Source organism: Prinia subflava, chromosome 29 (assembly GCF_021018805.1).
Source record: "Prinia subflava isolate CZ2003 ecotype Zambia chromosome 29, Cam_Psub_1.2, whole genome shotgun sequence".
Classification (NCBI taxonomy): domain Eukaryota; kingdom Metazoa; phylum Chordata; class Aves; order Passeriformes; family Cisticolidae; genus Prinia; species Prinia subflava.
Window position 1 is genome coordinate 966,425 of NC_086275.1, and position 25,370 is coordinate 991,794.

Sequence of the window (25,370 nt, forward strand, 5' to 3'; positions counted from 1 at the left end):
CAGGAGCACAGGGAATGACCCAGGAGCACAGGGAATGACCCAGGAGCACGGGGAATGCTCCCAGGAGCACGGGGAATGCTCCCAGGAGCACGGGGAATGCTCCCAGGAGCACGGGGAATGCTCCCAGGAGCACGGGGAATGGCCCAGGAGCACAGGGAATGACCCAGGAGCACAGGGAATGCTCCCAGGAGCACAGGGAATGCTCCCAGGAGCACAGGGAATGCTCCCAGGAGCACAGGGAATGCTCCCAGGAGCACAGGGAATGACCCAGGAGCACAGGGAATGACCCAGGGGCACAGGGAATGCTCCCAGGAGCACAGGGAATGACGCAGGTACACAAAGGTCTCTCCCAGAACACAGCCATGACCTTTGTACCGACACAGCCAAACTGTTCCAGAGGGCTCCTGCAAGTGCCAGAGCCTGGATTAAACCCCAAATTCCTGATTCCTGCGCCCAGGCAGTGAGGCAGCTCTGCCTTTCTAGGCTGAGCTTTATTTAGACAGGATTAGGCTCGTTTTGGGACACAGCCTTGCATGGACAGCTGAGGTGTTTTCACAATCTCATCTGAGCTCTGTAGCTTCCTTTAGGCTTTGGACCGTGATCCCTTGGAGCATCCTCATCCCCCCCTTGCTCATGTGCAATCCAGTGATTCCCTTGGCCATCACTCCTTCTAAAAATAAAGGGAGTGGAGTGCTGGATTTTACTGTATCATCTCCTTACTGCCCTGAGTGCCTCACTTATGGCTTTATAAAGTGTTTTTTAAGGTTCCTGAAACTGCATCAAACCAAACCTGGAGTAACCAAACTCCCAAACATCCCCTGCTTTGGCTTCCCACTCACCCCCAGGTGAATTCCCACAGGGAAAAGGGGGTTGCTGGTTATTCCTGGTATTTTCTATTTTATGGATTTGCACAGCCTCAGAGTGGGGTTGTTGGTTATTCCTGGTATTTTCCATGTTACAGATTTGCACAGGCTGTTGGTTATTCCTGGTGTTTTCCATGTCATGGATTTGCACAGGCTGTTGGTTATTCCTGGTGTTTTCTGTTTTATGGATTTGCACAGGTTGTTGGTTATTCCTGGTATTTTCCATGTCATGGATTTGCACAGGCTGTTGGTTATCCCCAGTGTTTTCTCTTTTATGGATTTGCACAGGTTGTTGGTTATTCCCAGTGTTTTCCATGTCATGGATTTGCACAGGCTGTTGGTTATTCCTGGTGTTCTCTGTTTTATGGATTTGCACAGGTTGTTGGTCATTCCCGATGTTTTCCATGTCATGGATTTGCACAGGTCGTTGGTTATTCCCAGTGTTTTCCATGTCATGAATTTGCACAGGTTGTTGGTTATTCCTGGTGTTTTCCATGTCATGGATTTGCACAGGTTGTTGGTTATTCCTGGTGTTTTCTATGTCATGGATTTGCACAGGTTGTTGGTTATTCCCAGTGTTTTCCATGTCATGGATTTGCACAGGTTGTTGGTTATTCCTGGTGTTTTCTATGTCATGGATTTGCACAGGTTGTTGGTTATTCCCAGTGTTTTCCATGTCATGGATTTGCACAGGTTGTTGGTCATTCCCGATGTTTTCCATGTCATGGATTTGCACAGGTCGTTGGTTATTCCCAGTGTTTTCCATGTCATGAATTTGCACAGGTTGTTGGTTATTCCTGGTGTTTTCTGTTTTATGGATTTGCACAGCCTCAGGGTGGGGTTGTTGGTTATTCCCAGTGTTTTCTACGTCATGGATTTGCCCAGGTTGTTGGTTATTCCCAGTGTTTTCCATGTTATGGATTTGCACAGGTTGTTGGTTATTCCCGATGTTTTCCATGTTACAGATTTGCAGACATTCTTGGTTATTCCCGATGTTTTCCACGTTTTGGAGCCGTGGCTGCGATGCAAACACAGCCCTGAGCTGTTTTTTCTTCCCTCTGAACCAATTTTGATATTTTTTGGAGCCTGACGTGGCCGATGGCAGCGCTGCCCCTTCCCTGCAGGTTTCAGTGATACTGGGATGGGAGATGAGCACGGGATAAAATGAACTGGGATGAAGCAAGCGGATACCAGAGCGGTGAGCGAGGCTCCCAAACACCTCCCTGTGACCTGTGCAAGGCGCTTTGCACATCCCAGAATTTTTATCGTGGTGAAACCGGGGTGGAGCACCTGGGAAGAGCCACCTGCCACCATCACGGGCCTTGGAATGGTTATTCCATAATTGTTCATTTTTCCACCTGTTTTGTCCAGGTAGCTCCAGCCCAGCGCTCAGGTTGAACCACAACCGTGTTTCACAACCGTGCTTAAAATGGATATTTTTGTAGCATAGTCAGGGCCTAAAACAGCCCTGCAAAATTCTGCTCGCCCACGCGCCTGGCGTGAGTAATTTTCTTTTGATGGGTGAGTAAAATATCATTATTTTTTTTTTTCATGCTCCTCTTGGAATGGGTGGGAGAGAGGATTCTGACATTATTTTTGATTTGCTTTAACACTGACACCGTGCAGGATGCAGAGGGACCCGCTCCCCGCAGCTCATCCCTGCACTGCCAAACTCCAGGAAGGTGCCTCCTTCTCCCTGGCCTGACCTAAAATCCAGAAAATCGATGTTTACACCTCTCTTTTTTTTTTTTTCCCCTCTTTTTACACCTCTCTTTCCCTTCTCCCCCGCTGCAGCAGCTCGCCCTGACATCCCTGCGTGGCTTTAAAGCCTCCCAAGTTCCTGGGGTTGAAATCCAGGTGGGAGCGCTCATTCCCGAGGGTTCCCATCCCTGCATCCCTCCCGTGACCTCCCCTCTCCTCCCCACCAGGAGAGCACCCAAACGGGGATTTGGCGCAGACTCTCCCTCGACAGAAGCTGTTTGTGATCCGTTGGAATCTTTTTTTTTATTTTATTTTTTATTTTTTTTTGCCTCCGCGCTGTGTTTGGAGCGGTTGCCATGAGTTCCCGGGAGGGGGGAGCGGGGTGGGACGGTGCCTGCGGTTTCCATGGCCACGCCGGGAGCACAGCGAGGAGGAATCCGGGAGATTCGTGCCTAACCCGAGCCTGCCCTCGTGCCTGCCTCACCTGGGCACGCCCGGGATCCCCTCCTGGCCCGGGATTTGCACTTTGGGGGTGTTTTTAGGGAGATTTTGGCGTGCAGTGTTCCCTTTCCTTGTGCGGGCTGGGAAAGGCCTCTCAGCTTCCTTTGAACTTCCAGGTTTCCCCTAGCATGGAAAAGTCCTTCCCTGCCACCTCCATCCCCCAGGGAAGCTTTGCCCAAGGGGAGAGGGAGGAGAAGCTCAACCGAGTGGGGAACTGAAGCTCCACATCCTCCTGGAGTGCTCCCGACCTTCCTGTTGGGCTTTGCAGGAGCTCTTTGATCCCTCAGCAGCTGATCCCACGTCCAGGCAGCGTTTCTGGATTCAGCCACACCTTGAGCTGAATCCATTCCCAACCCAGGAGCCTCCAAAGGGAAAGGACCCAGTTTCTGTGGTGGCTTTAGGAACATTTTTATCTGCACAGAGGATCAGGTGTAGAGAGGGATGGATTTGTTGAATCCTTCATCATCCCACATGCCAAAATCCTCGGGAGAACCAGGCTGGGAGGGTCGGGGTCACGCTGGCAGCGCGGGAGGCTGGGTGTCATCCTCCTGCCTGCAGGCACTGAGAGGTTTCTTTCCGGTGAAAGAATTGAGATTTTTGGTGGAAATTCAAAGAGTGAGAAGCTCTGGCGGGGATCCAGGCTGTGCTGGCGCTTGGGGTATTGATGAGAGAGAGAGAGAGGGAAAAAAACCCTGAAACTTTCCACAGGAAGCGGGCACTTCCCACAAAACGTGGATTTAGCTGGCGGTCTGGCAGTGGTACCAGTAAAAAACAGTTTTGGCCACCAGTTCATACCAAAGTAAGACCTGCAGGTCCCCTGCAAATGCCACTTGTGCCCACCTGGGGCAGGAATATCGAATTCAGAGGCTCAGTGTCACTTTTCCCAAATTAATTAACACCAAAACTGCCCCAGCCTCTGCTGTCCCTGTCCCTGCTTGTCCGTCCCTCTGTCCATCCCTCTTCCCTCCCTTCCCAGTCCCTGCCTGGCAGCTCAGCATCCCCAGGGGCAGCGTTTTATCAGCTGTGGGTGAGAATATTCGGTGTTTATGCCTTGCTTATCTGCCGAGGGTCTTCTGGGGCCTGATTAGGGGTGGCAGAGCCGTGTTCAGCTGGAAGGAGCTGGGGAATAGGATCACATCCCGCAGGGAATTCATCCCCTGGGCACGCTCTGAGCTCCAGCCCTGCTCCCCACGGCCAGGGGTGACGCCAAGGCTTGATGTCCACGCTGGGAAAAGGACAATTCCTCCCTAATTTAGCGAGGATTGAGCGATTCCTGCTGGCAATTCCTGCGTGCCTCCGTTCCAGGGGAGTGGGAGGGGGAGCTCCGAGTTTTATCTCCCCGCAGACCTCGTGGAGCTGTATCCCCTCCCTGCCTGGGAGGTTTGTTTCCAACTCTCCTGTGCATCCAGAGGAGAATTCGCTGCTTTGGTGTGTGTGTGGCCCTGCGTTTGCACATGGAGAAGCCAAGTAAATAGATGAGATTGCTGGGGAAACTTCAGAGAAAATCAGCCACAGCTTCTCCCACCTTCCCCTCCCTGGGGTTCCTGAGCATCCCCGAGTAGAGCTCGCAGGATTTTCTCCACCCACACTTTTTTTTCCCTTCCTTTAAGCTCTTCCCACCCTCTCCCTGCAGAGCTTCGCCCTCCTCCCTCCCTGCTGAACCCCTCTGCTCCCCCAAACTCGGGGTGCCCCCTCGGGGAGGGGCTGCCAGGCCCGGGGTGCTCCCCCAGCCCGCGGGGTGGGAGCGCTCCGGCTGTGACTCAGCAGCGCTCGGCTCTTCAGGAACGGCATTTCAAGGGATTTCACACCCCAAACACAACCCCAGCTTTCTCTCGCTCAGCAGAAACCAGACATCGGGGAAAAAAAAAGAAAATAAAGCACCCATTCTGGTTTTTCTGTGGTGTTTGGAGAGCCAGGCTCAGCTTTGAAGGTATCAGGGAGATCCGTGCCACGCTGGGAATTCTGTGATGGGTACGGATCCACCTCCCCCCAGTTTGTTTGGATTATCCCCATCCAACATTTTCTAACCAGAAAAAAACCCAAACCTCTTAATTTTGAAGCAAACCGTTGTGATGTTGCTGTGGCAGCTGCACTTTGTCCCCCCACAATTTTGCAGGCAGGGACACAACTCCCAAAGGGACAAAAATTCGGTGCCAGCAGCAGTTTTGAGGCGTGGGGTGAATCCATTTGGTTTAAAAGCTCCAATAAAATCCATACCTTTCATCTTTTTTTTCCTCCCTTCTTTCTTTCCTGCTCATCCATCTTCCCCCCCCCCCACCTTCCTAGAGAATCATATTAAAAGGCAGTGATTTAGAAACCAGGAAAATTATGTAAAATTGTAAAACAGAACAAAAAACACCTCCAATAATTGAGGAACAGACCTGACTTGCACAGGGTTATTTTTTAGAGGTTTTACTGAGACAGACATAATTACCAAGTGGCATCACGATGCTGATAGAGATATTTACTGCTGCACGGGGGATTTGCAGCGCTCCATTGACTTCCCTTTGTTTCTTGGAGGAAAAAAATGGGATTTTGGGGGGTTCCTTGCCCTCCGTGGTGGGCTGAGGAGGGGGATTGGGGTGGGACAGGACCCCCTGTGCTCCCTCTGCCTTCCCTTCCCAGCTCTGGTGCCCAACCACTGCTGATTCATGGCTTTTCCTACCCCTCATCCCTCTTGTTACCAGAATTCCCTGGATTCAGTGATTTTTCCAGTGGACAACACCACGTTGGGATGCTCTCTGTACCCCCCAGAGGGGCAGGTTGTGATGCTTTAATCACCTTTTTAATTGTCCTTTCCCACTAGGAACCAGCCTGGCTCCAGCTCCCTCCTTGTTCCCGCTCTGCCAGAGAGTGGCAAACTGGTTTTAACTGGGATGACACTCCCCTGAGTAAAATCCTCTTTTTTTTCTATCCTTTCACCACCAAGTTGATGCCATCACTTCCAGAAACCTCAAGTGACAGCACCTGGCTGCGGATGGCAGGCGGGAGGTGCCTCATTTTGGTTTATATTTGACCCAAGGAGGAAAACATAAAGGAAAAAGAAAAAAATCCATATATTTTTGTTTTCTTCCTGTAAGGCACCACACCCCCAGTTATTGACAGGGAAATTATACAGCAGAGTGGTGTTTGTTTATAAAAGGAGGGTGATTCACACTGCCACAGGAGCTGGAAAGGGTTAAACCCAAAATTACACCGGGCCCTGGCGCAGAACCATAAACAGGAAGTTCTCCCAAAAAAAAATTTAAATTTAAACCTGGTGACTCAGGTTGGCTCCAGAGCTGCTCAGGAAGGGTCACAGGGGGCGCAGCCCTGGATTATTCCCGGTGGGTAATTACAGTGTTGGTTGGAAAACAACGGGAAAAGTGGCAAGAGCAGGGTTTGGAGTTTGGATAATCCGGGTTTTTGCCTCCTCCCGCCCGTTCTGTCATTGCAAATTCCTTCTCCTGTTGCACACAGTTGGATTTTACAGGTTACACTGATAAAAATATCTCCTGGGGGTTCAGGTGTTGGATGGAGAGTGGGGACTGGGAAGTGGAGCTGGTGGGGTGGAAAAGCAGCAGTGGGAAAAGCCAGGCTGGGAGGCAGCAGCACCAAAACACAGCCCCAGAATCCATGGCTTTATCTCCAGTTTTGTGTGGCAGCAGGAGAATTTGGGCTGGTGCAGTCCAAATTCCCAGGAGGGGACTCAGACACTTTCCCAGGAGCTCCTGGTGCACATTTGGGATGGGATGAGATAAAGCTGAACTGTAGGTGAAACATCTCCGGTAAAAAAAAAACACTTTAATGTCATTATGACCTCAATTTTTTCTATTTATTTAAAGCATCACAACCCAGAAAGCATTGGGAGATTTTGGCTGAGATGCTTTAACCAAGCAGCACCTCTTTAACTTAATTAAATCCATTGACAACAGCAGTTGAATTCCTGGATTTTCATTATACTGATAGGTGAAAGAAATCCAATTATTTTTAGGCCGCCTGCGTGGCTGCTCCCAGCTGACCCAGCCACCCTTACATATGTTGTGTAATTTATTTAGAGTACTCTTCACATCCAGGTAACCCAGATTTTCCTGGGAATTAGGGATTTTAAGAATGAAGGCTGTGCTGGCAGGTGAGCCTCTCCTCCAGCTGCTGGAGCAGAGGAATCCTTTGAAGCAGCTCACAGCTCCAGACACGGGGTTGTTACTTCTTTTAATATCCTCTTTCTAAATATTTACAGGTTCTGTTTGTTTGTTTGTTTTTAGTATTATTTCATCCTCCCCAGCAGGTTTGGTTTTAAACTGAGCGGGTTCTTCAGCTGCTGCTGGAGCATCCTGGCCTTGATTTGGGGTGGAGGGAGGAGGTGGGGGGCTGACCCAGGGGGGGCAGTGGGGAATCAAAGGGACCCACAAGGACCATCCAGCCCAGCCCCTGCCCTGCACAGACACCCCAAAATCCCACCCTGGGCACCCCTGGGTGCGCTGTCCAAACCCTCCTGGAGCTCCGGCAGCTGCGGGGCTGTGTCCATTCCCTGGAGAGCTGTCCCAGAGCCTGTTCCAGCCTTTGGGGGAAGAATCTTTCCCTAAAACCCAACCTGCACTGTCCCAGAGCCTGTTCCAGCCTTTGGGGGAAGAATCTTTCCCTAAAACCCAACCTGCACTGTCCCAGAGCCTGTTCCAGCCTTTGGGGGAAGAATCTTTCCCTAAAACCCAACCTGGCCCTCCCCTGGCGCAGCTCCAGCCCTTCCCTGGGTCCTGTCCCAGCGCAGAGGTCGGAGCTGCCCCTCGGGAGGAACTTGTGGAATTCTGAGGGGTCTCCCCACAGCCTCTCCCACCCTTTCCCTCTCCGGTGGGCGCAGAGTGCCTGGAGTGAGGGGCTGCCAGCCCCACCCGCAGCGCCGGCGCCGCTCACACCTTCCCCTTCTCCTCTCTCTTTTGCAGGATCCCGTTCAAGATCGGGCAGCCCAAGAAACAGATTGTACCCAAGACAGTGAGTAAAGCAGTTCCCCCTTTTTAGCTCCAGCCTTGGATCATGTGGCTGATGAGTCAAGCCAGCACTTTGACTCGTCCCATTTTGCAGCGTGTGGGAGGGAGCTGGAGCAGCAGAACCTGTTGCCGCGTGTGACCAGCGCTCGGCTCCTCGTGCGAGGAGCGAGGGGGAGCCCCAGCCAGGGAGAATATTTTGGTTTGGGATCTGTTGAAATTATAATTTATTTTTTTTTTTGTGGAAGGGGTGTGTGTGTGTGTGTGTGTGTGTGTGTGTGTGAGGTGGGGGAAAAAGCTCTCTTGGTCTGGCACAGTTTTCCTCGGAGATGGCTGAACGGGTTTGCTTCCTTCCTTCCTTCCTTCCTTCTTTCAGCAATGGCTTGTTTGTTCATCCTTTCGGAGCAGATGGAGGAGGAGGAGTGGTTCAGATCGCTGAATATAACTGTTTCCAAAGAAAGGCTTATAAGCTGAGATGCTTAGTGCTCGGGCGTGAATTAATTTGTGCTGCACAGCATTTGCTTTAAAAGCAAATTAAAAAAGCATTTTGTATTCCCGTGGATTTGAGGCTCCTACCCCAAGTGCTGCTGCTTGCAGCTGGCTGTGGTATTTTCCCTTCTTAAGCAGCTTGGCTTTGCATTTGTCCCGTGCCAAAAAAACCCCCCAAAAAAAAATCTGTGGAACCTCCCAGGAGCTGGCCCCGAAAACTCACCTGGACTCTAAAAAGGGAGCCCTGGGAGGCAGAGTGGGGCAGAGCTTGTCCCTCCAGCAGCATTGGTGACCTAATCCCCTGCACAGACTGACATCCCTGATCCTTCCTCTCCGGGACACTCAGCTAATTCCGCAGGATGCGTGGGCACCCACCTGTGTGGGGCAGTTTCTCCTTGGGACATGACATTTTCCCTGGAGGCAGAGGGCTAATCCCAGCACTCCCTTCAAGCCTTGATTGTCATGTTTTATTCGAGAGGATTTGGTGGTTGTCTGCTGCCGTGGAGCAGCAATTTGCTGTAACAGCTCCAAACTGTCAGTACAGAATTTCAGCCAGGCAGGCGATGAAGACGAGGACTGGTAAAATTCCTCCGTGGTTTTTCCGTGTTTTCAGCTGCCCTTTTCCAGGGGCTGCTGCCTGTGATCCCTCAGGTGGGGCAGCCCAGCCCCAGCTCTTCTCCCCTCTCCCAGCTCGTGCCAGGAGCCCCCACATTCCTTGCTCCACCACATTTTGCCTCTCCCGGTGTTCCCAACGCCGATGTCCTCCCAGGCTGGGGCAGGAACCAACTGCTCTGCAGCTCTGGGTGGCTTGGCCAGCTCTGCTGGGCATCTCCAGCCCACCCATTCTCACATCCCAGTTGAATTTATTCCATTTCCTTGCTGGTTTCCCTCCCCTCCTGCAGCGTTTGCTGTTGGGGGAGGTTTTTCTCCCCTAAAATCAGCCGTCCCTGGGCTCAGGCTCCCTGCAGATGAGCGGTGGCACCTTTGAGATCTTCCCTTCCCCAGAGCTGCTGGAATGTGCTGTTCTGAAGCAGTTGGCAGCCTTTGCTTATATATACATGTGTGTGTATTAAATAGAACAGCTCAGAATATCCGGCAGGCAGAGGTTCATTCAGCACCCAGAGCTTTTCCAGGCCTTTTCCTTTCCCTTCCTTCCTTCCTCAGCTCCCCGGGAACAAGATTTTGTGTCAACAAAGCTGGAAACTGATTTCTAAAAGGCTTCCACTTGCCCTGGGATGATGATAATGATAATGATGATGATGTGGTGTTGCTCTCCAGGCACCAGATACAGGGAAAAGCAGAAAACAGGAAGCCCAAAACCTTGGAACTTCACGCCAGGCGTGGAGTGCAGCTCTTCAAAGCAGAACAAAGGGCAGGAAACCACGGATATCCCCCGGGATCAGGCATCCCATGCCGTGGTGTGGAGGGGACGGGGTTGCTTTGAGCTGCAAGACCCCCAAATTTACCTCCCAGTTTCAGGCTGAGACGCTCCCATCTGTGCAGGCGTTGGGGAGCAGCAGCAGCAGCAGCAGCCAAGGGCTGGGATATTCCAGATGTTGGGCTGGGATATTCCAGATGTTGGGCTGGCTGCAGGAAGTGGGAAGGTGTGGCATCTCCAGGGCTGCATCCCCAGCCCATCGGAAGGGAAGTGGTTGTGGGGAGAGGATCTCCCACTCGCAGGGACCGGACCACAAAAGAGGATGGTGAGGAGGAAGGATTAAAAAAAAAAAAAAAAAAGCAGCGTTTGTTGGGATGTAACTTCTCTGTCTCTCCGTGGGGCCTGGGACTGGAGTCAGGAGAGGGGGGTGGCTTTGCCGAGAGGCTCAGCGAGCCAGGGAAGCTTTTTTGTTGTCTCGGTGCTGGGGCTGGTGTCAGATCTAGGCCAGGAGTAAGTCCTGAAAAGCAATTTGCCTGGGCTGCCGAGGAATTAGTCATGACTCCCCGTGCCCACTCGCTTGTGATCCTTTGGAGAAGGGCACGGTGTCAGCCACAGTTTAGCTCTTGAGGGAGAAGGAAACCCCGGCAGAAAATATCGGCTGGTGAACTGAGGTGATCTCCCCCTCCCCAGACATGGCTGTGCTTTGTTTCCACCTTAACCTGGGCAAATCCAATTCCAGACAGAATAATCTCTCCCCTGCTCTTCCCTGAAAAGAGCAGCTGTCACCGGGCTCTGGGTGGGAGGATCTAATGCTCAGAGAGGAGCTGCTGTCAGCAGGGCCACGGGCCCACAGCCCAATTAAACTAATGCCCAGTGATAGGAGTTAAACCTGTTAGAATTATATCTCTCCATGTTTATTGCTCAGCCACGAAGCCTCTTACGGCAGAGACGTTGTCCCGTCCCTCGGGACAGCTCCGCTCCCAGCAGAGCCCGCGCTGCCGTCGGAGCTGTCTCGTCTCCCCAGCTCTCCTGCAGCTCCAGCTGAAGTTCAGCTGCGTCCCCCCGAGGTTGTTCCCTGCCCTTCACCGGGGCTGGGGTGATCTGAGCGGGCAGGGAGCCGGGGAGCAGAACTGGGGAGGGAGCAGAGCTGGGGAGCAGAGATGGGGAGCAGAGCTGGGGAGCAGAACTGGGGAGCAGAGCTGGGGAGCAGAGCTGGGGAGCAGAGCTGGGAGCAGAGCTGGGGAGCAGAACTGGGAGCAGAACTGGGGAGCAGAACTGGGGAGCAGAACTGGGGAGGGAGCAGAGCTGGGGAGCAGAGCTGGGGAGCAGAGCTGGGAGCAGAACTGGGGAACAGAACTGGGAGCAGAGCTGGGAGCAGAGCTGGGAGCAGAGCTGGGAGCAGAGCTGGGAGCAGAACTGGGGAGCAGAGCTGGGGAGGGAGCAGAGCCTCCCCTCAGGATGGACCGAGCGAGGTTCGATCCCTCTCCCTCCCTGCTTCCCTCAGCCCTGCTCTGGCCTGGGCTGACTCAGACCACTCGCCCTCCTCCTCCTCCTCTCTGGCCTGAGTCAGCTTGGCAGGGAGTGCAGGCCTGAGCTGCCAAACCTCCTTTCCTTGACTCATCCCAGCAGCTCTGCCTTCCCCAGGGATGTCGGACGGAGCAGCTCCGTGAGCAGCAGGATTCCGCTGCAGCTGTGGCCTTTCCACTGGGCTCCACCAGCCAGCTGGAAACCCCAGAGCAGTGTCCCAAAATCCCAACATGTCATGGGAATGGTGGCGTGAATTCAAGTGGTGCCACTTGAATAATTTTGCTCATTTTTGCTCTGTTCCTTCAATCTTTTCTGGCCAAACTGGTCTCTGCAGTTGGGAGGTGCCTCCTTTTTCCCTTTGCCACTTTTCTGGGAAGTTTTCTTGCAGGATGGGGATGTGGAGATCCTGCTGGGTGGAGTCTGTGACATCCCAGATCCACCTGCACTCTGCAGCTCTGGCTCACAATACTCACCCACAGGACTTACCCTGGAATTCTTGATGGGATGGCAAAAGCTCAGCAGAAATTCCATCCCAGAACACAACTCGTGGCCTAATTCTATGGGTTTCTTTTATTTTTTTGGAGAAGAGGAAGAAGGTAACACACACTTCCCTCTTTTTCCCAAGATCCACAAAGAGGCTGAGACCAGTGGAAGATGCAGAAATCAGCTCATCTTCCTCCCCCAGGAAAAAACATCAACCCCAGGGGGATAGGAGGGTTCTGACAGATCTTATTTCCATCTCTTTGTAGTGTTGGTTTTGGTCTTGCTCCATTGCCTCATCACCACAATGATGATGATGATGATCCTGCCCTTCAAGCAGGAGGGATCTGATCTCAGGTGGAAGCCCCAGTGTTTGCAAACAACAAAAAAAAGAACTGGGTGAAGGAGATAAATAAAATGTTGCTTTATTTCAAAGCTTTCCAGAGCCTGTCGCTCGTGATGTAGATTTAAATAAAAACCCCGAGACGAGCGATTTTTGCATTACCCAGCCTCTGTTGCCTGGAAGAAAAAAACCACCAAAAAGGTTCAATACAGAGAGCACGGTTTGATTTGGAGTTTTCAGAGAAAGGCTGCGGAGCAGTGGGATTATTTTAATAATACGGAAACTTCCCTTCAGGATATTGTAATTTTCTTGCCTGTACTTCTTGTTCTCGTTACTCTTAACGTGATAATCCTCTCCACAGCCTCTGTCGGCTGCATGTGACCACGGGTAGCTACTGGGAGTGGGAATTACTGTGTGCTCTGCAAAACGTTCCCAGCTTGTCCTCCTTGCAGGGCCCTGCCTGTGCCTCTGCTGGGTGGGAGCACGTGAGAGCAGCTTCTCCCTCTGAGAGCTCCTGGGGGCTGTTTTTGTGGGATACCCGGGCTCCAGCCGCGGCTGGGAGCTCGCAGACTGTGGGGACTGGGAGCCAGTTGCTGCCTGTGGGCGTGAAAAATAAAGAGCAATCCTCGGGCAGCTGTCTCGGGGCTGGGGCTGGGGATGTGAGTCAGGCTGGGCAGCTGAAGTGTCTCTGTGTGGAGTCTCCTCGGTCCCGTGTGGATCCTGCTCCGGTGCTGGGTGGGGGTTCTGGGGGAGCTCGGGAGGTTTGGGGGGTTCACAGCACCCAGAGGGTCTCAGAGTGAGGGGTTTTGCCTTTGTGGAATGAATCCTAAAATCCCAGAATGGTTCAGGTGGGAAAGGAGCTTTAAACTCAGCTTTTTGCACCTCCTGCCATGGCAGGGACACCTCCCACTGTCCCAGGGTGTTCCAGCCTGGCCTTGGGCACTGCCAGGGATCCAGGGGCAGCCACAGCAAATCTGGGAATTCCATTCCAGCCAGGAATTCCTTCCCAAAATCCCATCCATCCCTGCCCTCTGGCAGTGGAAGCCATTCCCTGTCTCCTGTCCTCCCATCCTTTGTCCACGTCCCTCTCCAGCTCTCCTGGAGCCCCTTCAGGCTTTGAGCTGCTCCGTACCCGTTAAGCAGCGACGCCTTTTGCTTATTGCACAGAAACGGGCGAATCCGACAGCAAAAAAGTCACAGAAACCCTGAATATTCGCAGGTATTCCACAGCCAAACCCTCCAGCTTTTGGAGGAATTGGTTGCTGAGCAGATCCTCCTAAACACGGAGAGAGAACGATAAAGGCAATGACACCCCCAGCCTTTCAAAAGGGGGGGAGGGCATTTTTTTTTTGAGTCGTGCCCGACCCTGCAGGGTTTGCAACCAAAACAATTCACACCTAAGGCCTATAAATAGAGTGCAATAGTCCCTGGGTATTTTAGCAGCCGGAACAGGCACGGGGATGGAGGGTGAGCTTTACTATGTGCTGGTTACCTGACCTGCGGGGCCACAGCTGCCGCGGCTCCCCGAGTCGTGTGAGCTGCCCCCACACTGCTCCGTGCCTTGTTCTCTCCACAGCCCAATTTTAGCAGCACGAAAAGGGAGCTGGAGCTCCGGGGAGGGGATTTTTTGGGAGCTGGGGGGGGGAGAGAGCCCAGCTTGCGTCCCCCGGATGGTGGGAGAGGATGGTGAGGACAGCTGGGTGCTGGGATGGGGCTGGAATGTGGCTGGTCACTGCCTGGGCTCACATCGGGCTGCTGGAGTTCAAGTGCAGCCCAAAAAGGTGTTTAAAAAAAGGAGATTTTAATAAAACCCAGCTCCATCTTTAACCGCCAAGCTTTTAACAGCGATTCTGCTGGAAAAGCAAACGTCCCCGTTAAACGTTGTGGTGCATCAAGCCTGGGATTGAAATCCCGGGGCCAGCAGGGAGAATTGGAACAAACCTTTGGATCCTTCTAGTCCTGGCTGCTCCCAGCACTCTGCATTTCCTTAATAGCACAGGAGCTTGACAACACAACTGAACCCAGCGCTGATCCCATGACAACAAACGCGCACGGATTTACTCTTGGCTGGTCAATTGAAATCCATTTGCTTCTCTGGTTGACGAGGTGTGGAATGAATGTTTTAAGTGTGTTAAAACAGTCAGCATGGGAAGAAAGTTCCTTAAAATATCTCCTATCGCTGGAGGTTTGCTGCCAGCTAGCAAGTAGGAGGGAGCAGGCACTGAGGTAGCATCGGGAGAAGGCTGGGCTGGAGCTCTGAGCTGGGAGCTCAGGGTTCCCCTCCCTTCTGGGGGTGTCACAGTTCACTGGGGTTGTGCTCCAGCCCGGGAATTTCACGGGAGGGAGCTGTGGTGGGGGTGAGGAGTGTGTGGAGGGGGTGAATCATGTGGAGATGGGAGGGCTCGCTGGTGGTTTGGGGGGGATTTTGCCATCCTGTTGAGGATGAGGAGGAGGAAGCAGCCAGGCCCCCCTCAGGGTCCTCAACAGGGCTGGAGGAGAAGCGGCTCCCCTCGGTTTTGGGAGGGGACATGAGCTCGTCCCCAGCACTGAGCCATGCCGGGTTGTGACCTCCCTGCTTTTGCAGCATTCCCGTTTACCCCATCAGCTCCCAGTCCATGTGATGGAGCCCATCCTTGCCTCAAACTGAACGTGTTGGTGCCAGCTCCAAGAGAATCTGGGGCTCAAAAACCCCAAGGCTTCCTTTACTTTTAAGATGTAACTCCCATTAAAGCTGCAGCTCGTGCTGGGCTCAGCCCGGCATTTCCCAGGGACACTCCAGGCTGCCCTGCAGTCCCCTGGAGCTGATTTCCATCTCTTCTTTCCACAGGTGGAGAGAGACTTTGAAAGGGAATATGGGAAGCTGCAGCAGTGAGTATCAACCACACTGGTCAGACAGGACCGGCCGCGTGCTTCCCTCCTCCCATTGCATCTTCCCAGGGGGTTTTAGCCAGGGATGCTCTTCCCAGTGAGCAAATCCCTCTCTGCCCTGTAATTTCCAATCCTTCTGAGCGTTCAAAGGTGTCCTCAGAAGTATTTGTAGTGGGGTTGCAGATCCTGGCAGCTTTAAAAAATAAAAAAAATTGTAAAATTGTCAGAAAACTGTGGGTCCCCAAAGAGCCCAGCGCCTCAGAGGACCAGGAGTGGCTTTGCCATCCTGCCTGTGTCACAGGAGCTCACAGGGATCATCTGCAAGCATTTGGCTTTGCCATTTGTGCTAAGTGTGAGAAGTTTCAGGAAATATGTGAACTATGAATAAGAGATCACCAACTTGAAAAGGTTAAAAACCATCTGAAAACAACCCGAAAGGGTTGAGCTGCACTGAACTTCATCGAGCCTTGCCTGGATATTTTTATCTCCCACCAGAAGCCAGCATATTCAGCCCGTAAATGATTTGTTGCACGTATGATACACTTGGGTTCCTTTCTTTCCAAGATTCCGACTTTGCCTTCTTTCTCCCATCTTTCAGATTGGAAGATCAGACCAAAAAACTTCAGAAGGATATGAAGAAAAGCACAGATGCAGATTTGGGTAAGTGACTGGAGGATACATAGACTGTGAACTTGGCCACAGGGAGATGAAGTGACTTTTCTCGAGATCACATGAGTAATGTGTGACAAGTCTGGAAAACAAATCCAGAGCTCAGTCCCACTCAGTTTGCTTAGTTACAAGGCCATCTGCGAGAGGGCTGCGAGCAGCAGCTCAGCCCAGGGAACACAGGGAGTGCTGCGGGCTCAGCCCCTGTCTCCTGAGCTCTGTGGCCTTGGACAAGTCCCTTTCTTTTCTTTGCCTCAGTTTCTGCCACTGGAAAAAAACCAAAAAAACCAGGAGTCGTTATTGCAGGTCTCAGGTTATCCAGCAGGAGCAGTTCCACTGAGCCAGCAGTGCTTTTTCACCTCCTTCAGGCTCCTTTCACCTCCTGCAGCCCCTCTCTGGAGCCCCAGGAGGGTCTGGGGGGTCTGCAGGGCACAGCTGGGCACAGCTGGCCACAGCTGGGCACAGCTGGCCGTGTTCCCCGTGGGAAATGCTGGCCTGGCAGCTCTCCTTGGGGAGGAACCCGGCTCATTCCCTCGCTGGCTGCTTGTTTTGGCTTCCCCTCGTGGCAGTGGGCGACGGAGGAAGCAATAAACAGCTCTGCCTGCACGTTTGGGGTGACATCTGCACTTGTCCCATGTCCCAGCTCCCTTCACGTCCCTCTGGTGGGAATCTGCTGTGCCCAGAGAGGGATCCCATGGAGAGGGGCTGGATTTGGGATCCTGGACTGGGCAGGGCAGGAGCCTGCAGGGAAGAGCTGTTCCAAACCCGGATGGTTTTTCCCGGCGTGTGGTTTGGAGCAGCCCCTGCTCGGGAGCCAAGGCAGAGGCACCAGCACAAACAGGTCTGGGCTGCCCTGGGCCAGCATCAGCCCCTGGCATCGGGTCACAGCGGGCCAGGGCAGCGGGGAGCAGGCAAATCTGGGGCTTTCCATGATCCAGTCTCTCACCTGTGTGTGTGTGTGTGGATATTTCCTGACACAAACACAGATCCGGGCTCTGCCCATGCTCTCCCACTCTTCCCAGCTTTGGGAGAGGGGTGGGAAAAGCGTCAGACACCCAGGGCTCTTTTTTAGGGTGAAAAGTGCCCTTTCCAAGGACGCTGGTCATTGTCAGGGATCCTTGGTAAGATTTTCCTTGTTAAGGATTCCCCTCCCCTCCCTTGCAGTGGGCGTTGTTTATATGGAGCATTTCAAGTCCCAGAGGAGCTGTGGGAGGACTTTCTTTTTCCGTTCTGTTACATGGCAGAGTCACAAATGAGCCTTGGCCAGAGCCAGGAAGATCTGATTTCTCATTTAAAGGCTTGAAATGATGAGTGGAGGGAGAGGGACTGCACACAGCCTGCTGAGGGAGGGCTGAAGGAAGGGGAGGTGGATCAGATCAAGGATGGCTCTCCTCACCTGGCAGTGCCCATTCCCAACATCCAGCCCCCAAATCCGGCGAGGATGGCGGCGTTTTGTCCTCCTGCCTCACTCCTCCAGGTTCTCCACTGCCTGCAAACACTGCCTGGCAAAGTGGCACTGGTGGCTCGAGTCTCCACCTTCTTCCCAAAAAGCTCAGCTCAGAACGAGAGCAATTCCTGCATGGAAATGTCCCAGCGAGGCTCTGCCAGCACACAGGGAATGGCTGTCAGCAGCACTCCCTGTCCCCTGGCTGGACATCACTCACCCCCTTCCCCACCCTCTTCCCAAACAAAATGGGATCTTAAGGAGCAGGAGGATGTTCTTTAACTGGAGGTAAAAGCTCTCCTTTGGAATGAGGTAATGCACGGGATTCCCGTGGCTCAGGTTTGCTCTCTGGCTGTTCTGGACTCGAAAATATGAAATTCCTTTAATTGGAGCTACATCTCACGTGTTTAATGAGCAAAGGAGCAGTGCAGACCCTCCTGAAGGCCACCCTGAGGGACAGGCAATCCTTTCTCCTCCTCCTCCTCCTCCTCCTCCTCCTCCTCCTCCTCCTTCTCCTTCTCCTTCTCCTTCTCCTTCTCCTTCTCCTTCTCCTTCTCCTTCTCCTTCTCCTTCTTCTCCTTCTCCTTCTCCTTCTCCTTCTCCTTCTCCTTCTCCTTCTCCTTCTCCTTCTCCTTCTCCTTCTCCTTCTCCTTCTCCTTCTCCTTCTCCTTTTCTCCTCTCTCCCCTGCCCTGGGACTCTCAGACCCTGCTTTTTCAGCTCTCTACAGGTGGTGCAGAGGAAATTCCTGACCCAAATTCCCCCTGGACATGCCCAATCCCCCCCAGTTCCCAATCCCAGCGTGACCCTGCCCCTCCCTCCCTCCGCTTCCCTTCCAGTCCTTTCCTGTGAAGGGATCCTTCATTTTTCATCCAGCCAAAGGAGTTCTGCCATTCTTAACTCCGGCCCGTTCTGGCACAAATCCCTCCTCAGATGTGGTCACACATATGGATTATATCCCATCTGTTTAAAGGTTTAAATGCCTAAAGCCTTCATGTTTGGATAATAGATGGATACGGGAGCTTTGTTATTCCGGGGCGAGAGGCTCGTTCTGCTCTCAGCTCCCCGGCTCTGCAGCTTCTGAGCTCTCTCCGTTATAATTGTGTGTAACCTTTAAATCACAGTGTTTAACCCCTTGATTTATGATCTTAAGCCCCATTATTCAGATGATTTTAACTTTTAATATCTAAGGGAGTCTTTCCAAAGCTCCTCCATAGCACGGCTCAAGCATCTGGCTTTGTGATCTCCAACTGGAATAACTTCCAGCACTGAGGAAAAAGAACATTTTTTTTTTAGTACCTCTGGGGTTTTTTTAGTCTATTTTATCCCTGTTTATATTTATGCTTTCCTTTTTATTAGTCTCTTTTTCCACTCTGTACCTTCCCTAATTCCTTGTTCATTTGTGTAGTGGTTCTGTCATTGAATTTTCCCTTTGCAGACCAAGTGTTTGGATAAAGAGGGACGTGGCTGATGGAAAACAAGCAGAGTCAGTCAGAGCATGACCTGGTGCTTCTGCATTTCTTGGTGGCACTCCCAGGGCCTGTGGGGACTTCATATCCCCCCTGGCTCTTTCTCTACAGGCACAAAATTTAGACTTATTATGGGGAAAACGCTTAACTTGTGTCCCTGCTCTTTGTGTTTGGAGAAGGAAAGAGAAACCTTGTCTCCCAGCCCTGCCAGTCTGGTCCTTTCCCACTAAATCCACTTCAAACAGTTGTTTTTTTTGTAAAGCCATTTGAAAGATTTAATGGACTGTGATTTTTTCTCGTAGTGGAAGAGCTGTAGTGAGGCTGAGAGTGACACTTAATAGTCTGTCGAGAGAAGATGTATAAAACCCCCATCTCTGGGTGGTTTTTTTTAAGAGAACAGTGCTTTTGTTAGTCTGGGATTATTTCTGGCAGCATCACAAGCCTCACATTGGAGTGGTTGAGATTAACTTATATAAAAACACTTCTCTGGGTGTTTACATGAATGAATTTGTGCCTTTTCCTCGCTTTTCTCTCAGCCACCAGCGAGCATCTCGCGGGAAGGTTGTGCTGAGCCCCTCCTGGCTGGCTCAGCTCCCTGATTTTTGCCTGCCAGTGGGAATTGTGACCCTCTGTGGTTTCTTTTCCATCAGCCATGTCCAAGTCTGCTGTGAAGATCTCCTCAGACCTGCTGTCCAACCCCCTGTGTGAGCAGGAGCCCGCGTTCCTCGAGATGGTGACAGCCTTCGACACGGCCATGAAGAGGATGGACTCCTTCAACCAGGAGAAGGTGGATTGGGAAATGGGAGCACTGGGAGTGTCGTGGAATCGTGGAATGGTGGGATTGTTGTGGAATTGTGGAGTGGTTGGGGTTGGGAGGGGTTTGAACCCAGCCCATCCCACCCCTGCCGTGTCCCAGGGTGCTCCAACCTGGCCCTGGACACCCCCAGGGATCCAGGGGCAGCCACAGCAAATCTGGGAATTCCATCCCAACCCCTCCCCACCCTTCCAGGGAAGGATTTCTTCCCAAAATCCCATCCATCCCTGCCCTCTGGGGATAGCCACTCCCTGCAAACAACAAAAAAAGAGCTGTGCTCTCACTCCCTGCCTTGTCCAGAATCCTCGTGCTTCACCTCCTCCCCTTTATCATCATCCCTGAGACTTTTCCCTCTCGAGTTGCTCAAATCTCGCTCTTCTGGCTGGGATTTCAGCTCCCATGGGAGAAATTCCCTCTCTTTTGGCTGTAGGACATGGTGGTTGTGCTCAAAATCCCTCCCCATCCCATGGTGGGCTCCATACAAACCCACACTTGTGCAAATGGGATTTTCCAACAAACCCATCCTTGTGCAAATGGGATTTTCCAACAAACCCACCCTTGTGCAAATGGGATTTTCCAACAAACCCACCCTTGTGCAAATGGGATTTTCCAACAAACCCATCCTTGTGCAAATGGGATTTTCCAACAAACCCATCCCTGTGCAAATGGGATTTTCCAACAGTCCTGACCTGCAGTCCTCCCTTTTTTTTGCTTTCCCCAGGTGAATCAGATCCAGAAGACAGTCATAGAGCCTTTGAAAAAGTGAGTACCAACCATCATCTCGTGGGGTTTGTCCTCATCCTGAGCTTTAGGGACAGGGATCCTGGAGAGAGGCTGGAAATCAGAGGGACAATCCTGCCCTGGCCCTGCTGGCCGCACTGATTTTGGTGCCTTAATTAATTAATTAATAATAATTTAAACCATTTTGGCCACTTGGATCCACTTCTGCCTTCACCTGTAGCATAAAGAACTCCTGAGATATAAAATCATGGAGCGTCCTGGGCTGGAAGAGACCCCCAAAAGATGAATAATTCAACTTTCTCTCTGTTTATGTGTTGGTTTTTATCAACTCTTCGCTCCAGCAAAGGAACAAAACCACCTGGAGATCATCCTGGGGGGTCAGAAATTGGCTGGTTGAGCAAAAGTTTCTTTCATTTGGAAATCTTCCTAAATAAAAAAGGAGAAAGCTCCTGCATGTTTATAAATAATATTTGCATGCAAAGAAGGAGGAGAGGTTGCAGAGCCTTTGTAGCTAGAGAGGCTGGAAATGAGGGGAAAACACCCAAATCCCACAGTTTTGTCACATCTGGCCTGCAAAATTTCCACCTTTTCCAGGTGTACCCCCCCAAACCTTTCAGGATAACTTCAATCCTCTCCCAAATATCCCCTTAAATCCCGAGATTTGCTGTTTTGTTACAGGAACAGAGCCAGCGAGCAAAAATAAAATGAAATTACTTTAATATGACAGTAAGTGTTGCAAATTGCTGAATAACAATTTCAGTTTAGGTTTGACACACAGAGGGGTTGTCGTGGTTTAGGTTTTGGGTTATTTTTTTTTACCCTGAAGTTGTTGTTTCTGCCCAAATCTGAAAGTAAAATCTCAAGGATCACTTAACACCTGAGGTTACAGCATGTTCCTGTCTGGGGGATGTTTGGTGACTCAAGTTTTACCTTGGTCTTCTATCCACAACCAGAAATTCCTGCTTATTTAAGGGAAAAAAAAAAAAGAAGAAAGAAAGAAAAAGGAAAAAAAAATCTCAGCCTTTTGCTGTGGAATTGTGTTGCTTATTATCTAGATTGTCCTCATGAAAGATACATTAACTTTTTCTTCCAGCATTCTGTTAAAATTGGAAGAACTTGTGTTTCTGAGATATTCTTGGGGATTTTTTTTTTCCACTCAGCTTGTGTTAGTTGGTGAAATGAAAGACAGTCCCTTCCCCTGCAAACCTGCCTGGGTTTGAAATCCCGGCGTGGTGAATTCAGGACAATAAAACCATTTCCATTTGCCCTCTGAGGGCTGGAGCTGAGCCAAAACCTCTCCAATTTTGGGAACAGGAACCTGCTCCAGGTGAGAGGATGGGACCAGGGCAGGGTGTCCAGGACATCCCCATGGCCAAACCTCCCCCAGTTTTAGGGAGAGAGGAAAAGGCTCCAGGGAGACCTCAGAGTATTAAAGGAGCTCCAGGAGAGCTGGAGAGGGACTGGGGACAAGGATGGAGGGACAGGACACAGGGAATGGCTCCCACTGCCAGAGGGCAGGGCTGGGTGGGATTTTGGGCAGGAATTCCTGGCTGTGAGGGTGGGGATGGAATTCCCAGAGGATGCCCAATTTCTGGAAGCATCCAAGGCGAGTTTAGAGCACTCTGGGGCAGTGGAAGGTGTGGAAGGGGCTGGATCTGGATGATCCCTTCCCACCCACCCCATTCCCAGCCTCCCTGAACTCGGGACACTCCGTTATCTGCCCAGCCCTCAGTTCATCACCAGGGTGTTCACTCCGACCTCCTGGCAGCTTTCCAGCCTCAGCAATTCCCTCCAACTTCCTGAATTTCCACTGGCCTGGAAGATGAGAGGGTTTTTTTCCCTTTTCCTGCCCTTTGGCACCTGCAGAGCTTCACCCTGCGTGCCTTTAACCAGCTTATGTTCCGTGCTGGGATGAGCTTCATCCCCGCTCCGAGAACAAAAACGCTCCTTCCCTTCCCTCCTCCTTCCCTTTGTAGGTGCCTCCCTGGCCAGGAACATTTCTGAGGAGCCCAAGGGTCCATTTTGAGGCTAATGAGATGCAGGAGAGAAATGCAGAGCTTGCACCTCCCTCCCCTTGTCCTGCTGGCAGATAAAGCCCAGTGCCGGTTCTGGCAGAAAAGTTCCAGATTAATGAAAGCTGCCTTGAGGAGCCCTTCTTATTTCCAGTTAGGTTTTCCTTCCCCTCGCCCAGGCAGCTCTCCCAAGCCTCTCCCAACTTTGCTCTGACCTAGAAAAAAAAAAAGAGGCTTTTTAATTTTTTTTTCTTTTTTGCTCCGACAGCTGCACTGTATTACATCTTCACTGGTGGTCTTTTATAGTTTATTAGCCAAAGAAACAGATAAGTATAACCCAGACAATTATCATTAGTGGTAATATGTTGTAATCAGAGGCACATGGGCAGTAAAATCTCCATTCAGTTGTCCAGGGATTGGAGTTTCCAGGCAAATATTGGGGAATTTGTTAAACCATGTTGAAAAAAAGCAGTTGTAGATTTACTGGGGGGGTGGAGGCCTGTATTGTTTCAATCCTTCTGCTTCTGGGCTCGTAGGGTTATTCACAATTTGGCTCTTTGAGCCCCAAGAACCCTTTGGCTGGGAATGACTCATTTATTTTCAGGGAAAGAGCAAAGCTCCAGTGAGAATTTTGCATTTTTCAGGGGATGGGTTGGGCGAGGAGCTGGGCAGGAGGGATGGGCTCCTCTTTGGGAGCTGCCTGTGGAATCTCACACCAGAGCAGCAGATCTGGGGCAAAAGGGGACAAAAGCTGCTCTGGACTTTGCTCTCCCAGTTCCTCCCAGTCAAGGCAGGGTCAGGGATTGGGGATGGAGTCTTAATGTCCCATATTGTGCGTCCTTATTTAAGGAAGGAAGCGGCTTAAACGAGCCAGGTGGTTTGGAAATCCTGGGATTTAGGGCCTTTCACGTTGGGAGCCGATTTCCAGGGCCACAGGTCTCAGTTTAACTGGCTCTGTCTGACCCTGTCGGAGCAAGGGGTGGCCTGGTCACCTTGGCTTGGTGGCATTCCCTTGGAGCATTGTCCTGTTCATAAATTCAGAGAGGTTTTGGCCACGGGGATGTCCTGGTCATCCTGGCACAGGGTCACCCCACTGGAGCATTGTCCTTGTCCCAGAACTGGGGAGGTTTGGCATTGAGAATTTGGGGCATTGTCCTCCTCCCAAAATCAGAATATTGGCCACGGGGATGTCCTGGTCACCCTGGCTTTGGCAGGGGTGACACAGAGGGCGCTGCCACCGAGGTGCCACCGCTCAGGGGTGGTGTCAGGCCTGTGGGACATCCCAGAGGAGCAATCCAGGAGCAGGGAGGGATGAATCCCACCAGAGCCGCGCGTCACCAACACCAACCAGTGCCACAGCCAGGAGGGAGATCCCTCCCTCCCACCATCCCCAGGGTCCCAGGAGGAGCCAGAGCTGGCCAGGAGCAGCTCCAGGGGCGCCACCGGAAGCAGGAAAAGCGGATTTCATGTCCTTAACGAGCCCCTAATGAGGATTTGGGGCAGCCACATGGCCGCCTAATCCTCCACGCCGCTTCCTCATCCTGGCCTCTCCATCCCTGCACCTTTTCCCTCCAGGAGGAAGGGCTGGGTTTCATTTCCCCCTTCCTGGTGGGTGGATGGGCCCCCACGGATGTGTGGGCACGAGCTGAGGAATGGCAGGAATCTCCCTCCGTGCTCCAGCCTCTCCTGAGCCTCTCCAAACTCCCCTCACCTCATCCACCGTCGCTTTCTTTGGCATCTGCTGCTTCCCAGCTCTGTCCTTCATTTTTTTTACCTGTCCATCACCAGCTGTAAATCTTGTCCACTTCCTTTTGGTTTCTTATCCAAGATATCATCCCAAAAATAATGCCCTGGGGAAGAGCCCCAGGTCCAGCTCACAGCAGTCAATGAGGGTGTTTGAGATGCTTGAAAACAAGGAGAATTTGAGGTTTTACCATTATTTTTCCCTGTGCCAAAGCTCCAGCACCCCTTTCCCACTAAAAATGGGGCCCAGAGGAAGCAGTGGGATGAGAATTTGGGATGGAGAGGGTGAGAAGACAGAGAGGTGACAGAACGTTCCCTCCCCTCGAGCATCCCCACCATCCTCAGGGTGAGAGATGGGAAGGAATTTCCAATTTCCAAGCCCTGGATTTGTCAGCTGGGCTGAGCACCAGACGGATCCTGAGCAGCACCGGGGATCCTGGGCCACTTTCATCTCCCGTGGCAGCCTCTCTGCAACCCCATCCTTTAATTACAGGGAGCTGGAGGGAGGCTGGCGTGGAGACGAGGAGGGAACACGATTTAGAATGCAGGGAACGGCTGATTTAGATGTTTTTTCCAAGGATAACCTGTCATCCTGTGAGGAGTTCACCGACACGTTCCCCCTCTCCCCCCAGAGCCACGGGCAGAGTAATTTGTATTTTCTTTTCGTTATCCCTGCGTATCTCCCCTCACCTGCTCCTCTTAAGCTGCCTGGGCTGTAATCCCCTCTCAGCAGCCTTCCCTAAAAAGTGACAGGGAGCAACAGCAGCTTATTCCTCAAGCTGCTTTCGTGGCAGGGGCTCTAATACCCCGTGTGCTGTTTTACCTTCACTTTGCCACCGTTCCCACCAAATTTCCTTTGGAGTCGGCTTTGATTCTCTTGGATTTGTGTTTGAACAAGGAAGTCTTGGGTTACAGAGGGTGGTGGGGGGATTTAGGGGTGGTTTTTGTTGTCAGACTCCTTCATTCCCTGTGGAGGAGCATAGGGAGGAGGATGGTGTTGGGATTATTGATAATATTGGATATTGGGAATATCTTTTTCTTGGTAAAAGTTGTCAAACCCTGGCACAGTCTGCACTCTGGAAGTGCTCAAAAAATGTGTGGATGTGGCACTTTGTGGCTCAGTGGTGCTGGGTTGGTGGCTGGACTCGGTTTTAAGGCTTTTTTCCAGCCTTGCTGATCCCATGATTTGTTAGAAACAAACCCACACCTGCCCCAGGGTTTTCCTCTGTGCGTCTCACAGGGACAGGAGCTGTTCCCTTGCTCTTTGTGCATGGAATGAATGAGTGAAACACCCCGGATTTGCTTGTGGGTCTTCCCTGCTCTTTCCCCACCTCCCTCCTTCCCTGAAATTCCGTGTGGAGTCGTTCAGACT

At 51.9% G+C, this 25,370-nt stretch overlaps 1 protein-coding gene across 3 annotated transcripts in view; it reads left to right on the top strand.

Annotated features, from left to right (window-relative positions):
* Nucleotides 1-25,370, top strand: part of BIN3 (bridging integrator 3) — a 40,843-nt gene that overhangs the window by 3,504 nt on the left and 11,969 nt on the right. The window contains exons 2-7 of one of the 3 annotated variants that reach the window (XM_063420026.1): nucleotides 2,235-2,384; nucleotides 7,985-8,033; nucleotides 15,071-15,111; nucleotides 15,710-15,771; nucleotides 19,339-19,475; nucleotides 20,224-20,264. In XM_063420026.1, the coding sequence (XP_063276096.1) occupies nucleotides 15,744-15,771; nucleotides 19,339-19,475; nucleotides 20,224-20,264 (206 nt within the window). In that variant the 5' untranslated portion in view covers nucleotides 2,235-2,384; nucleotides 7,985-8,033; nucleotides 15,071-15,111; nucleotides 15,710-15,743. Of the gene's footprint in view, nucleotides 1-2,234; nucleotides 2,385-7,984; nucleotides 8,034-14,450; nucleotides 14,470-15,070; nucleotides 15,112-15,709; nucleotides 15,772-19,338; nucleotides 19,476-20,223; nucleotides 20,265-25,370 lie in introns of those variants that run through there. The other 2 variants (XM_063420025.1, XM_063420027.1) reach the window with 2 other exon arrangements.